Consider the following 13,864-nt stretch of genomic DNA (forward strand, 5'->3'; position numbering starts at 1 on the left):
GTGTGTGTGTGCGCGCGCGCACACACACTTCCTGTGTCCTCTATCAGATCACATGGTACGGAGTATACTTCATGGCCAAGTTGTAAGGCGTTATTCCGTTCCTTGTGGAGAAGGGCTGACCTCTTCGCTCAGGTCTCCTGATAGGAATCACAAGGCTTTGCAGAGAGGCAGTGATGCAGTCAGAAGCACAGCTTTCTCTTGTGTATCTAACTGCTTCTGTACACTCTACACCACCATGGAGAGTAAATAAAACATGGCTTACTGCAGTTTACCATGGTTTTACTAAGTAAAGAAAATTCTTTCAGAATTACTCTTATCATGTTTAGAGATGCAGCGATTAGTCTATTAATCAATCAGTCTATCAGTAATTTTTTAAGCAAGAAATGGCAAAGATGTATGAAATCTAGCTTCTCAAATGTGAATATTGCCTGTTTTTCTTCTGTGATAGCAAACTGAATATTTTAATAACAATTCTTATATTTTATAGATCAATTGATTCATTGATAATGAAAATAGTTAGATACATATAATAGAGTATGTATACTGTGCAGTGAGGTCCACACTGACCTCAGAAGCAGATGACATGGGTGGATGGTGAAGTACATGACCAATTATTTCTACTTAAAGACTAGTAATCCTTTTCCAAAACCTCTAAATGTACCATTTTGGAAACTCCTTGTCCCCTGTCTGTCTGCACAAGTCAAGTGTCCCACAGAATGGGTCATTTTGTTAGGAAAATCGTGTTACTAATCCTCAGCTGTTGTCATGACATGAGACTGATGTTGGCCATGATGCCAGTCCACCCTAGTCCCTCTGGGCCCACTGCATCTCGACGTGCCTGTTGTATCTAATTATCTTTCCTGTCAGCGTGGAGAATGATGTACCTCAGACAGCCAGCTTTATATTTGCGCTGCAGTTTATACATGCAGGGCTGGGTCACGCTGACCAACGCCTTGCCTGTGTTTTCAATCAGTCATGCTGTGTTGGATGGCTATGAATGGGTGGATGGAAACGACAGAACCTCACTAGTCATTCCAGGGTGATCTCCCTCTGCGAAGAGGGTAAACTGAGTCATCATCCACTCTGAGGCGAGCAGTTGGCAGTGCCCATGGAAATGCCACGGATCTCCCCATTCTTGTATTTCTCCACTTTTGTCCTTACCCTCTTCTATTTCCTCCTGTCCTTGTCGAGTTTTCAGTATCTTAAATCTGTCCACTTGATGTTGTTTGTTCCCATTCCACTTCTTCCCTCCACCTCTTTCCTGTCTTTCCTTTCTCTTACTCTTTCTCTTTTCATCCTAGCCTCTGAGATAATATACATCGGACCTGTCAAAGGTAAGCTTTCCTCTTCCTCTGTCCTTCACTCTTCAGCACTGCTTACCCTCCTCCATACCCTCCACCCCCCACGCCCCCTCCACAGCTGGAGTGTTGAGGTCACATGACATCTGTAACCTTTGGGACTAGCAACCGAGTCACCTGACTGCCCCTCCAGAGGAAGTCAGCTGATTCGGATGGTCACATGATAAAAGCTTTGCCTCTCATTAGAAATTAGCTCAAAGCTCACTTTTTTTCTTACAGCTACTTCAGGCCTGCTCACTGTGCCTGCTGACTGTTTTGTAGGATAGCTTATCACTTTTTAGCCCTTGAAATTGGTGGTTACGGAGATGTTCAAATTATTACTGTTTTTTTTAATTTTTTTTATGGAAGTCCAGACATTCTTATTGGTCCATAATCCCACATACACACCCACACAGGAGCTTTGTGTAAAAATCAAATGCACAAGAGACACTTTCATTTATTGACAGCCCTCTCATGGTTTACTTCTAGTCTTAACAGCACATGGTGGTCCAGCTCCATCCATCTAAGCCTTCTATGAATCCCCAGTGTAGGAGTATTAGGGAGTCAAGTCATGTTAACATTCTTTGTATCTTTCCGTCTGTATTGGGGAGTCTGTAAACAGGATGGAGGGAAGGCCTGGTTGTGTTTTTAATGGGCTGCCAGCTTTCACCTTATACACGGTCTCTCTAGATATTTGGGATTCCTCAGGAGACCCTATGGGAGATGGGAGTACTCTCCCTGACCTGATGAACTCAGCATTAGGGGGAAAACCTTGAAAGAACCACTGAATAACACCCTCCCCCACAAGGGATATGGCACCCTGTTCTCATGACCTCAGCTCGCAAACACAAACAGACACGTGCACAATCACAAACACAAACCAAGCCCACTTCCTGATTTCAGAAGGGATTTAGTGGTTTAGTCAGTGTTGCTTCTTGACCTAGGCCCTACAGAGGGAGAGAGGGAATGGAGGGGTATGGGGCCAAAAATACTCCCACAAGGCCAGCCAACAGGAAATGCAAACAGCTTCACTTTGGTTGCTTGCTTATGTTTGCTACCAAATCTCAGAATCAAAATAAATGAAAAGGCAAAGCAAAATATATACAGATATATTAGTATTTAAATAATATAGACCCCTTATTCATTGAAGATTTAGATGAACAATTAAGTGGCAGATTTCTTTTCAAACCTTGTGTTTTTGTTCTAATCCATGCATCATCCTCCCATATCTTTGCGCACCCCCTCTCCTCTCTGTGGCGACTTGTGCAGTAGTTTGCTGTGTGCAGTGCATTCCTGCAGGTTTTTTGACTGTGAGTAAATGGGTGATCCTGATCATGGTCTGCAACATCTGCATGCTGATCCACATCCATCCCGCCATCAGCAGGAAGACATTGTTGAAGCCACTCATGTGTGGGCTGGTAGTCACATGGTGTTGTTGACCGCTAGCTGGCCTTGCTAGGCTGCAAGTGTGTGTGCTTTTTGAAAAGTGTTCACCCTTTTTTCCCCCCCATTTGCTGTTTTTGTTGATGTACAGTATTTGTGAATGTGTACTTGTTGCTTTGGAATGGGAGTATTCATTAAATTAGTGTCTGTGTGAGACAACAATTAAATAAAATATTATGTATTTAATATTGTTCCTTTATTTAATGTGATAATTTTCTTTTTGGACTAAAGTGCACTATAAGGGACTAACTGATGACTGTGTGTTTTCAGGGAGCATCTACTCCAGTCCAGGCTTGTACAGCAAGACTATGACCCCCACCTATGACTCCAGAGACGGCAGCCCGCTGTCGCCCACCTCTGCCTGGTTTGGGGACAGTCCACTCTCTGAGGGCAATCCCAGCATCCTCGCTGTCAGCCAGCCAATCTCCTCACCAGACATCTTGGTCAAACTATACAAGCCCCAGTCACTTCTGGATAAAGCCAAAATCAACCAGGGGTGAGGTGAACTTTGTTTAGTGGTTTGGTGGTTTAGTTAACTAAACCAACTGCTCATAGCCAGAAATGTTGTGGTGGGATTGCAGTATATTTAGGGCCATGCAGCTGATCAAAATACTTGCAAGAGGCCACAGAGAGATTGTTTCAGAAGAACTGATATGCATTGTTTGTGTACAGGTGGTTGGACTCCTCCAGGTCTCTGATGGAGCAGGATGTAAAGGAGAATGAGGTGCTGCTGCTGAGGTTCAAATACCACAGTTTCTTTGACCTCAACCCTAAGGTACGTCCCATAGACAAAGCTGTACAGTTTCAGCTTGCAAATGGAGTCCCTGAGGACATTTGTTCAGGACATGGCGTACCAAAAAGCTACATATCATTTTACCTGTGTAAAAGTAAGTTTTACCATGTGTCCTTTAGTGAGCACAACAAGCATAGATACTAAAACTGGCAGGTTAGATAGTGTGATTCAGGTATTTTTGTGGAGTATATGAAAAGTAACTGGACAACAGTCATAATGCCATTAACCACATAGAAATTCTAACAAGTGTATCACCCATATCTAGTTGTGTCCCTTGTATATCAGAGAGTGTGAGTCTGTGTTTATTCACTGTTTGTTTGTATGCATGTTAACCTCTGTGACAAACCTCTCCATAGTATGATGCCATCCGAGTGAACCAGCTCTATGAACAGTCCAAGTGGGCCATCCTGCTGGAGGAAATTGAGTGCACGGAGGAGGAAATGATGATGTTTGCTGCCCTGCAGGTAAATAGACTGTTTGTGTATGTCTGTGTTTGCGCCTGATCTCAATTTTCCTCTTTCAGCATTGTTTTGTCAGGATCTGAAATTTGAAGGCCTGCAGTCCTCTTTTCATTGGGCAATGGGCACATTGCCTTTTCAACCGCAAGCTAATGAATTGGATGGGCTTACAGCCCAGAGCTGAGCCATATGGCTGCCAGTTCTGCTGCAACATGCATACTAAAACTTTGCTATTATACACTGGTGCAGAATGAGTTAATGAGGGCATTATCACACATATCCCACTGGGCTTCTCAATATACTTTAATATCAATCGATTCCCTTTATTTCTGACTCATAGTTCATAGAACCCTTAGGTTTTTTTTTTTTAAATCTTGTATGAATAATTAACTACAATTAACTTGAATGATTTCGATTAATACCCTTCAGTCTTGAACTATGTGCGGTTTTGAATGCCTGGAAACCAGGCCAAGAGAGTCATCAGACAAAGAAATTTAAATTGTGATGTGGAAATATTACATTCCAATTTTCATAAATGTTCTTGTTGATATACAATAACCTGTTGAAAATCCCTTTATTATATTCTTCCAACATTACAATCTCTCAGTATTAAGGGATTTCAAGTATCTTCATATACTGGACCATGTCTATTAGCTTTATTTGAGTAAGTAATTTTGGCAAACCTTGAAATACAGAGCAGATCTGGCCTGAATGTTTGAGCCACTGGCAGCATCAGACAAATGAGTTTTGAGCTTAAAGGAAGATCAAGAGGAGGAGAAACAGGGAGCGGTGGAAGTGATATACAGATGTGAGCCCCGTTAGCCCCCTCAGGTAGCCCCCTGTAGTCTGGGGTGGTGCCCCTGCTATTTCTGACCCTCATAAACTCTCTGTGCCAAGACCCGAGGACGCCACCCTGTCCTCACCCCCGGGGTAATTATAGAGCATCTTGGGCCACAGGACCCAGTGCCTAAGCTCAGACCACCCACCCCCAGCAAGACACTGTCTGATAGACCTGCTCACATTCCTCTCAAAGCCCTCTTACACTCTAAGGTGTTAGGTGTGTTTCATCAGAGCGGTTATAATTACATTTAACTGGTTTCTTGTTACTCTTCCTGAGAGAGATGCTAATCTGAGTTGGATGTTTAGACTGGCGGCGACTCTGTCACTACCTGTCTGTTAGCACTTTTAGTAGCTGCTACTATGTTTGATGGTATGGTAGTATGAGCTCAGGGGTTTTGGCTTAGATTTCACTGGTGAGAGTGGATACACAGGTTCTAAATAAAGAGCAATGATTGTCCACATCCAGTATGTTGCTGGCTTGTGTTAGCATGCTATGACCTGGACATTTTTACTTTGGCATTACACAGAAATGAGATCATCAGGAGTCCAGAAAAGTGACTGACCTGAACAGATAAACACATGGGCTCAGCCACTCATAAACACAAACAGGAAACAAGCCCCTCCCCCCCAGTGTTGCAGTTTTTAAAAGTCAGAGAGGAAGAGGAATACAGTGTCATAGCAAGCCCTTTGTCCCACATTCTGTAACCTTAGCTGGCTAAAGCCTCACATATCGCTCTCAAACTCTCTGTATCTCTCACTCTCTCGACAGCTGTTCATTCATATATTGGTGGGGGGTTGGTGATGGGTTGACATTATAAATACCATTTGTCAACAAGTTGTATTTAGTGTCTGTGACTCACACTAACAGGGAAACACGGTCAGGTTTTCAGTAATGGCTGCGTCCTGATGAATTGGTGTTGCCAGTTTTACAAGAACGTCCTATTCTGTTGGCCCTGATTCACATATGTTCCCAGTAAAAATATTTCAGAGCCTGTTACAGTTCAAAGACGTGCTGAGAACATGTTCAAACTGTACCATATACTTCTGTCAGTGAATCATCAGCACCAGTCTTCTCATCCTTAAACTAGTCTCCTCATCTTCATCTCCTCCAAAGATAAAAGTCCTTGTTTCATCACTGGTAAACTCACTGTTAAATGCAAGTGTTTGGCAACACTAGCTAACATTAATGCCAACACATCTTAAAGTATTTATGTGGCAATTATCACAGACCAATTCACTTTTATAAGACAAAGTTGGAGGGTTTATTCACCAGTAGCACACATGGCTGGGAACTTTATAGAAATCAGCAAAACCGTTGACAAAGGTGTTGGAACAGCAAAAAATTTCCTGCTCCCTCTTCCTTTACTTTAAGTAAAACTCTAGGTCTGGTTGTCTTTCACCTGGAAGGCTTTAACAAATATGGTAGAAGGAAACATTCTGTGATGGGCAGAGTATAGGTTTTAACGGTGCTGTGAGGATGAGACTTTGAAACCTTATCCACAGAAACCTCTGGTGTGAAAGTGTGAGTGCATACTGTACATGTGTGTCTGTGGATATTGAGACAAACATTCTTAAATTTCTCTGTATGGGCACCCGGATAGCTCAGTGGCTAGAGCTGGCGACCCATGTACCAAGACTGAGTCCTTGCTGCAGCGGCCCAGGGTTCGAATCCTTTGCTGCGTGTCATCCCCTCTCTTTCTGCCTCCTTTCCTGTCTGTCTTCAGCTGTCACTATCGTAAAGGAAATAAAAGCCCAAAAAATATACTTTAAAAAAAAATAAAAACATTCTCTGTATTAACTGGTTGATATGTAGGACTAAGAAGTAGAGAAATATAAGGATGATTCATTTGATGAGTTCTAGTGAAATTATAGACCAATACAGTCACTTGTCCCACATATTTCCTATAGTTGTGGGCCTATTGTCATTTACCATACTGGGTTTTTTTTTTTTGTCTTAGGCCGGGCTCAGACTACAGGAGGTTTGGGATGATTTATTCAAGATTCATGTTTGATATTTAATTAAAATATAATAATATAGAATATTTAAGTTAAAATCTGGATGATTACATCTGTAAGTACTTTCTATGCAGGACCACAGTAGCCAATGAGAGAGACAAGTCTAACAGACTCATCTCATTTCTCACTGCAAAATATTACTTCCTTCTTCCAGCTTGTATTTTGTATGTGTTTGAGATTAGAGAGAAGAACATCTTTGAAATATTTCCTTATGTGAAGGATGCAACCTGATTTTTAAAGTCCTGTAGTCGGAGCCTGGCTTTAGGTGCACATATTAAAGGTGTAATGTCACTAAAATATGTGGAAACCCTGATTTACACAGAACAATAAAGTACTCAAAATGATTTAGTAATGGGCCTAACTGTAACACTCTCTTCTTTTCCTCAGTACCACATCAACAAGCTGTCGATCATGTCTTCAGACAACCACATGAACAACAGTGAGAAGGAGGTGGATGAGGTGGATGCAGCCCTGTCAGACCTGGAGATTACTTTGGAGGGAGGGAAGACGTCCAACACACTGGTATGACAACATTGCCATAGTTTCATGTTTACTACAGGAAATACTGTTTGGTTATGGACTACATTCTCTGTCCAAGTTTTTTTTCATCCACCATTACATGAATTTATTTTCCAAATTGTAGTGGCTTGGCAGTGTGTTTGGTCCTTTGTTTCTCCACTGTATTCTGATGATGTCTCCTTTCATCAGTGGTATTAAACGCGAGCGGAAACCTACATAGACACTGTACACTGACCCAGGGGAGGGGAAATCACAATGAATCTCACTGGAAGTGCAAAATTTCACAGTTATTTATGAGGCCTGCATCTGACAAAAGGCCGGGGTATGAGATATGTGACGTTTAAACAAACCAAACAATGCGTGGGTTATGTGTCCATTATTACAGCAGTCCCTCCCTAAGAACTTGCTAAGTTTATACAGCTTATCAGAGGAAACTCAGCTTTAAGATACTGCAAAAAGAAGTGTTGTTTTTAGCATACTCTACTGAGCAATGACATTGAAAATGTACAAAGTTGAGCCCGATGACATTGTTTTGGTTATGTTTAATCATGTTCTTATTGTTTTTATATTCAAATTGTCCATGTTTATACTAACAATAGGTTTTTACCTTTCTCTTAGGGTGACATCACATCTATTCCTGAGCTAGCAGACTATGTCAAAGTCTTCAAGTAAGTCCACATTCAGAGCGACCACATGCACTTACACTGTTATCAAAGTGCTAACAGCTGCATATAAGTGCGTGCAAAGATTTGTCCAAAAGATGCTGAGTCTATCAAAGACCCAGAAAAAATAATAACCAGAAGAAATAAAAGTTATTGGCTAAATAAGAGCGCTGTTGTCTGGTTTGAATCAGTTTAATAGGCTGCATTGTTTGCCAAAAGACATTTGCAGGCTGAGCCTTCAGTTTAGCTTTTGAAAGTGATTACAGTTGGACCAAGCATATTTTTAACCATATTCATTTTTGGCTTTAAGCCTTTGCTGACAGGCAGGTGGCCACAGGGGTGGTTGTCTCATAAAATGTATAAACCATGGGGGATATGGGGGAGGGGTGGTGGCTGATATCAAGAGGCATTTCCTCTTTAATGGTTTTCCATTAATGTTCACGTCCAATACTGGCTCCCTTTCTGTTCACCTTGCTGACTTTGCACTTGAAAAGCTCTCCCTATTTTTCTTTTTCTGTCCTTTGTACTCACTTATGATCTCCCCTCCCCCGCTCTCCCTCTTGACCACTAATAAAGAAAATGGGTGTTTTTCCCATCTCCCAAGTCTGACATGTCTCCCTCTGTCTGTTATATATTTTCCAGACCCAAGAAACTGACACTGAAGGGCTATAAGCAGTACTGGTGCACATTCAAGGATATCACAATTTCCTGTTACAAGAGTAAAGAGGAAGCACATGGGACACCTGCTCACCAAATGAATCTTAGAGGTGCAAACACACAAAAGATGTTATTTCATGTACATGCAAGAGTATTAATGATGTATTTTACTGCTGCAAGGAAGTCATTTTGTGGCGGTGTGTTGGGTATGATCTTTGACCTCTTGTTCCACTCTGCACTTTGGCTTCCATGTGTAGGTTGTGAGGTAACTCCAGATGTTAACATCTCGGGTCAGAAATTCAACATCAAGTTGCTAATCCCTGTGGCTGATGGAATGAATGAGATCTGGCTTCGGTGTGACACGGTAATACTCGAGTTTTAGTGCAACATTTATGATCATTTCTTGTCCTTTTGGCAGGTTTTTAAATTTGCCTTTCTTCTCCAGGAGAAACAGTACGCCCATTGGATGGCTGCGTGTCGCTTGGCCTCCAAAGGGAAAACCATGGCCGACAGCTCTTACAACCTGGAGGTTCAGAACATTCTGTCCTTCCTCAAGATGCAACACATGAACCCTGACCCCCAGTTCATTGAGCCAATCACCACCGATATCAACCCAGAATGCCTGGTGTCCCCGCGCTATCTGAAGAAGTACAAGAACAAGCAGGTAAGCTGTGAAAGCTGCCCTTTCTATACGAGCCTAAACATACAACCTCTGAATGCACTGTAGGCTGTAGTTGCAGCAGCAGCATGGAGGGTAAAGAGTGTAGTTAACAAAGAGAGAGAATCAACAAGGTAACTATCTGGTCTAATGTGTATTCTGTAAGAGTGTGTTTACTTGTTTGATGAGTCGGTTGTGGAGTTAGATGGAGCAGGGTCTGATGCTTCCCAGATGGGCGCCTCCTGGCATCAGGCTTGTCTTGCATTGGAATGTAGCCTCCCTCTACTCCCCCTCCTTTACTCTCCTCCTCTTCTCTCTTCCTTCTCCCCACTCCCCTCTGTCCGAGGGGAAACCAGGACAGCAGACGTCCAAACCACTCCGCATGCGTACAGTAGAGTTGCTTATGTCGGACAGTAATGGATACCTTTCCTGCTCTTGGCCTTTGTGCTTGTAGACAAAGAGAGTTGATATCTCTGTCACTTAACCTGTAGGTGCTCAGTTAATTATGTAACATTAGCAAGAAATTATCCAAACACAGCATTATGGAGCGACAGTAGCACGTCATCAGCAAACATCTTAATAACCAGGTGTAATATTTAAGCACTAAGAATGAATTAACCTTCTTGCAAACTTTCTTGGAGAAGTCCACAATGTGCCCAGCAGATTTGCAGGCTGGTGTGTGTACAATGGAACAGCTGAGTACACGGCTGCCATAGCTGTGTTAGTTGGGGATGGGTGAGGGAAGGGTGAGGGAAGGGTGGGGGGTGGGGTGCTGCTCTTTAGCTTACTCACTCAATTGCTAAAGTTGTAGTAAAAAAGTAGAATGTTGCTAGGGGGTTGGAGGGATGTTAGGAGGGTGTTGGAACAGTAAGTGATGACTCAGAAATGGTCTGGGCCATATACAGAAATATGCTGGATGTCTAGAGAGAGAAAGAGAGAGGTAGGGTGGGACAGAAAGATCAGAAAGTTCTTCTTGTGGGTCATAATACAAACCAGGCTTGTTCTGCGTCTCTTTGATTCTCCTTTAACAGAGGAAACTTAAGTATGAAGTGGTTGTTCCGAACTTGTGCCTCATTACGAGACTTCTGTCACAGGTTCAGCGCTGGACATCACTGTTCAGAAACTGTATTTCCGTACAAAAATTAGAATCAGCCCCAAATTACAGAAGCACCAAATTAAGTTTCAGTTCTCTCTTTCTGTGTCTCACTTTCTCACTAGCCAGGAAATCCCTTAAATATTGTTGCGGTCAGTAACATGAAATTAACTCTTGAAGTATCTCTAATAGAAAATCCTGTGCTTTAAACTCAAGGAGTGACCAATCCATGTTCAAGTGAAGAAAGAGTCACAAATCCAGGTCAAACGATGCAGGTTGACCCACTGATATCAGTCATCCTCTTGGTTTAACCTACGTCATTGTGTTGGTTTGAAAGATAAGAATTCCCGGTCTGCTTCTTGGTTAGCTTCTGTTTCACTAGTGTTTAAATCTCTATGTACAAGTCTTTGACGTAGAAGCTTTCTTTCATTGGTTTTCCTGGAAAGCTTACACAAGATACTGAGGTTTTCTTAACATATTCTGCACTAAAATACTCTGCTGGTGATATTTAAGCAGCTCATCATTTCATTCAAGATGAAACAATAATTATTTTGCTAGCATTTATATCCCATAAACCACATGTGTGCTATCCAAACCTCAGGGGAGCTGTAGTTATTGAATGATGATAATTGTTTTTTTAATATTATTTAAAATCCTGATGATCAAGTTGCTCAGATGTCACAGTTCACTGACCCATTTTATTAAGAACATTGACAGAAAAGTCCTGTATCATGTTACAGTTGTTTTTTAGAAAGACAAATGAAAAAAACCTTCTGTGGCATAAATTCATTGCCTGAAATAGAGGCTAGCTTGAACAGGGGGCAGGACTTAGACTTTTGAGGAGTATTAGCCTGGCAGAGTGTGTGTCTGTCTGGGGTTGTGGTTCTTTCTGGTCCAGCTCCAGTCTCACTCCCAATTCCAGTCTGATAGGGGGCTATCCCTAGGCGCAACATGAAAGAGTAGTGGCGTTATGTACAGTATGTGTATGTGTTTGTACACACACATGTGTAGTGGGCGTGGTGCATCAGGAAATGAGCCGTGCCTGGGAATGCTGCGCGGGAAAACTGTCTGGGAAAAGCCTGTTCGCTCTGAGTCAGCTGCGACCCCTCCCCATCTCCCTTAAATTGGACTTCCTGTTGCGATACTGGCCGGAGGAGACTTCCGTGCTGCAGCTCCCAGCGGATACAGACACAGGAATTTTTAGATTACTTGAACCGTAGTGGTCTCTGGCTAAATCTATGCTTTTACATAAGAGGAAGCAAACATTACATCCACAATGATAAACTGGAGATATGACACTCCCTGACTTTGAGGCCACTTGGTATATACCACCATCTTGTGGATGAAAGGGGGATTACAGAGAAGCTGTTATTATTTTAATAACCCTTTGTGAAGCCCTGTAACAGACACTATCTAGAGCTGAAGTGTACAGTTTCAGTGCCCACTTCCTTCATTTGAAACCATACAAATGTAGTGTAACCTCCCTCTTTTCTCTTATAAATTACAGTGCTGTACCCTCTCTCCCTCTTGAGGCTGAACACTGCATGACCCCCTTCCCCCCAGACTCCAACATGCCTCTCCCCCACTTTGTTTCTTTTATTACAATTATGGCCTCCTACTTTGTTGTTTGGGATCTCTCCTCCCTCGACATTAATCTCACTTGCTTGTTCTCTTTGTCCAATCTTTCTTTCTTTTCTTTCTTCTTGTATGCATCTCCTTCATTCCCTCTCCCATCCCAACCTCTCATCTTCAGCCAGGCTATATCAGGGACTTGGTAAGTTGAGTTATGTGTCCACTGGGTGACTTTAAGCCTTAGATATTAGACATATGTATGTGCATGAATGTATAAACTTGAACACTTTGTGTGTCTGAGTCGCCTCACCTAACAGTAGTGCAGCTGTACAACATCATAGTCACGGTGCCTGATCGTCCCAGTAGAATAGATCAAATCCTTCTTGTTCGTTTATGTTTGTTATGTGTCATTAGCTGTAATGTTTTCAGGGTGCTATAAGACATGAAAATGATACATTTGGGCATCTGTGTTATGTATGTTTCTTTACCTTACCGTTGGGAACAAAACCTACAACACTACACTAAAATAAATGGACCATGCAGGTGTTTCTGCATGTTTTAGCCCATTTAACACAAGTTCCATATACTTAACACTGATGCCAACCTTTTTTCATTCAGCAAACCACATGTTTATAGATTGAAAGCAGCTTTAATGTGTTTTTGTATAATGTGTTTTGCTTTTCTGTCTGTATAATATGAAAAGCAGACACTAGAAACTTGCTCAAAGTAGTCCATCACAGTAAAACAAATTTATTTTTGAAGGCATTTTATTGTTATGCAGGTGAACAGTGACTGCTGAATCATTTTTGTTCTGATGCTTTTAAGTGCTTACAAGAAGCTGCAGCAAGCCCTAAATCGCTTCCAAACAGCAAAGAAATGATCAGCCTCATTGATTAATTCCTGACACCCATATTTGTTTTTGTTTTCACATTAGCAGCAAATCAGCAGCTTGAATCTACCTTTGTGTATGAAACGTGGTTTATAACTGCTTTGCCTTGCCTATAAATTAGATGTTTCCAATGTAGTTCAAGAATACAGTATTAATTAGTAGGGGGGTTGGAAAAATTAGGTTCACTGTGATGGATTACTTATATCAGAAAATGTCAGAAAAAGTCTCTATTAGCTCATTTTCATACTGAACTACATCAACTAAAACCTTTTATAAAACATTTATAACTCTTAAATATGCTTTAGAAAATGGTCAGAAGTAATTATACAAAGAGTATGCTCATCTTAGACAGTGGGTCACTCTGGATGTTACACTGCTCTTCCGGTTGAATTAGCTAATAACATTTTGGAAAACAAAGGATTTAGGGTCGGTAGGGGAACACACACGTGCATGCACACTCACACAGATTGGAAGCTTCCCTTGTCTCATTAACTGTAGTTGGCTCCTAGGGGTCTCATAGGTTTTATATTAGTTTGTCTGTGCTGTGTGAAATAGACTTTTACTGTGACAGCTCTCTGGTTATTGGCTGACCCTGTGTGTGCTGATGGCTTTATGGAGTTAGCCACAGCTTGTTTACGCATTGGCTCTGTGTGTGTGTGTGTAATTGTGGGTGCATCAGGTGGTTGAAGTGTGGTGACGGGATGCATTTGTTTACAGTTGAGAGTGTGTTAGTGTTTGCGGTGAAAAGTCATGTGTGTGTATTTGTCAGATTTCAGCCCGGATCCTCGAAGCCCACCAGAATGTGGCCCAGATGAGTCTCATCGAGGCTAAGATGCGCTTCATCCAGGCGTGGCAGTCTCTGCCTGAGTTTGGAATCACTCATTTCCTTGCCAAGTAAGTTTTGTCAGAGTTTGGGGGGGGGGGGGG

At 42.0% G+C, this 13,864-nt stretch overlaps 1 protein-coding gene across 4 annotated transcripts in view; it reads left to right on the forward strand.

Annotated features, from left to right (window-relative positions):
* The window catches only part of fermt2 (fermitin family member 2), a 40,602-nt gene that overhangs the window by 23,185 nt on the left and 3,553 nt on the right, over positions 1 to 13,864 (forward strand). Inside the window, exons 5-15 of one of the 4 annotated variants that reach the window (XM_035673529.1) lie at positions 1,302 to 1,334; positions 3,051 to 3,276; positions 3,453 to 3,555; positions 3,930 to 4,037; positions 7,275 to 7,409; positions 8,025 to 8,074; positions 8,711 to 8,835; positions 8,983 to 9,089; positions 9,171 to 9,389; positions 12,230 to 12,250; positions 13,707 to 13,831. In XM_035673529.1, the coding sequence (XP_035529422.1) occupies positions 1,302 to 1,334; positions 3,051 to 3,276; positions 3,453 to 3,555; positions 3,930 to 4,037; positions 7,275 to 7,409; positions 8,025 to 8,074; positions 8,711 to 8,835; positions 8,983 to 9,089; positions 9,171 to 9,389; positions 12,230 to 12,250; positions 13,707 to 13,831 (1,252 nt within the window). The remainder of the gene's footprint in view (positions 1 to 1,301; positions 1,335 to 3,050; positions 3,277 to 3,452; positions 3,556 to 3,929; positions 4,038 to 7,274; positions 7,410 to 8,024; positions 8,075 to 8,710; positions 8,836 to 8,982; positions 9,090 to 9,170; positions 9,390 to 12,229; positions 12,251 to 13,706; positions 13,832 to 13,864) is intronic. The other 3 variants (XM_035673531.1, XM_035673532.1, XM_035673533.1) reach the window with 3 other exon arrangements.

This window comes from Morone saxatilis, unplaced genomic scaffold, assembly GCF_004916995.1.
Source record: "Morone saxatilis isolate NCDOM2014 unplaced genomic scaffold, NCSU_SB_2.0 Contig3, whole genome shotgun sequence".
NCBI classification, from domain to species: Eukaryota; Metazoa; Chordata; class Actinopteri; family Moronidae; genus Morone; species Morone saxatilis.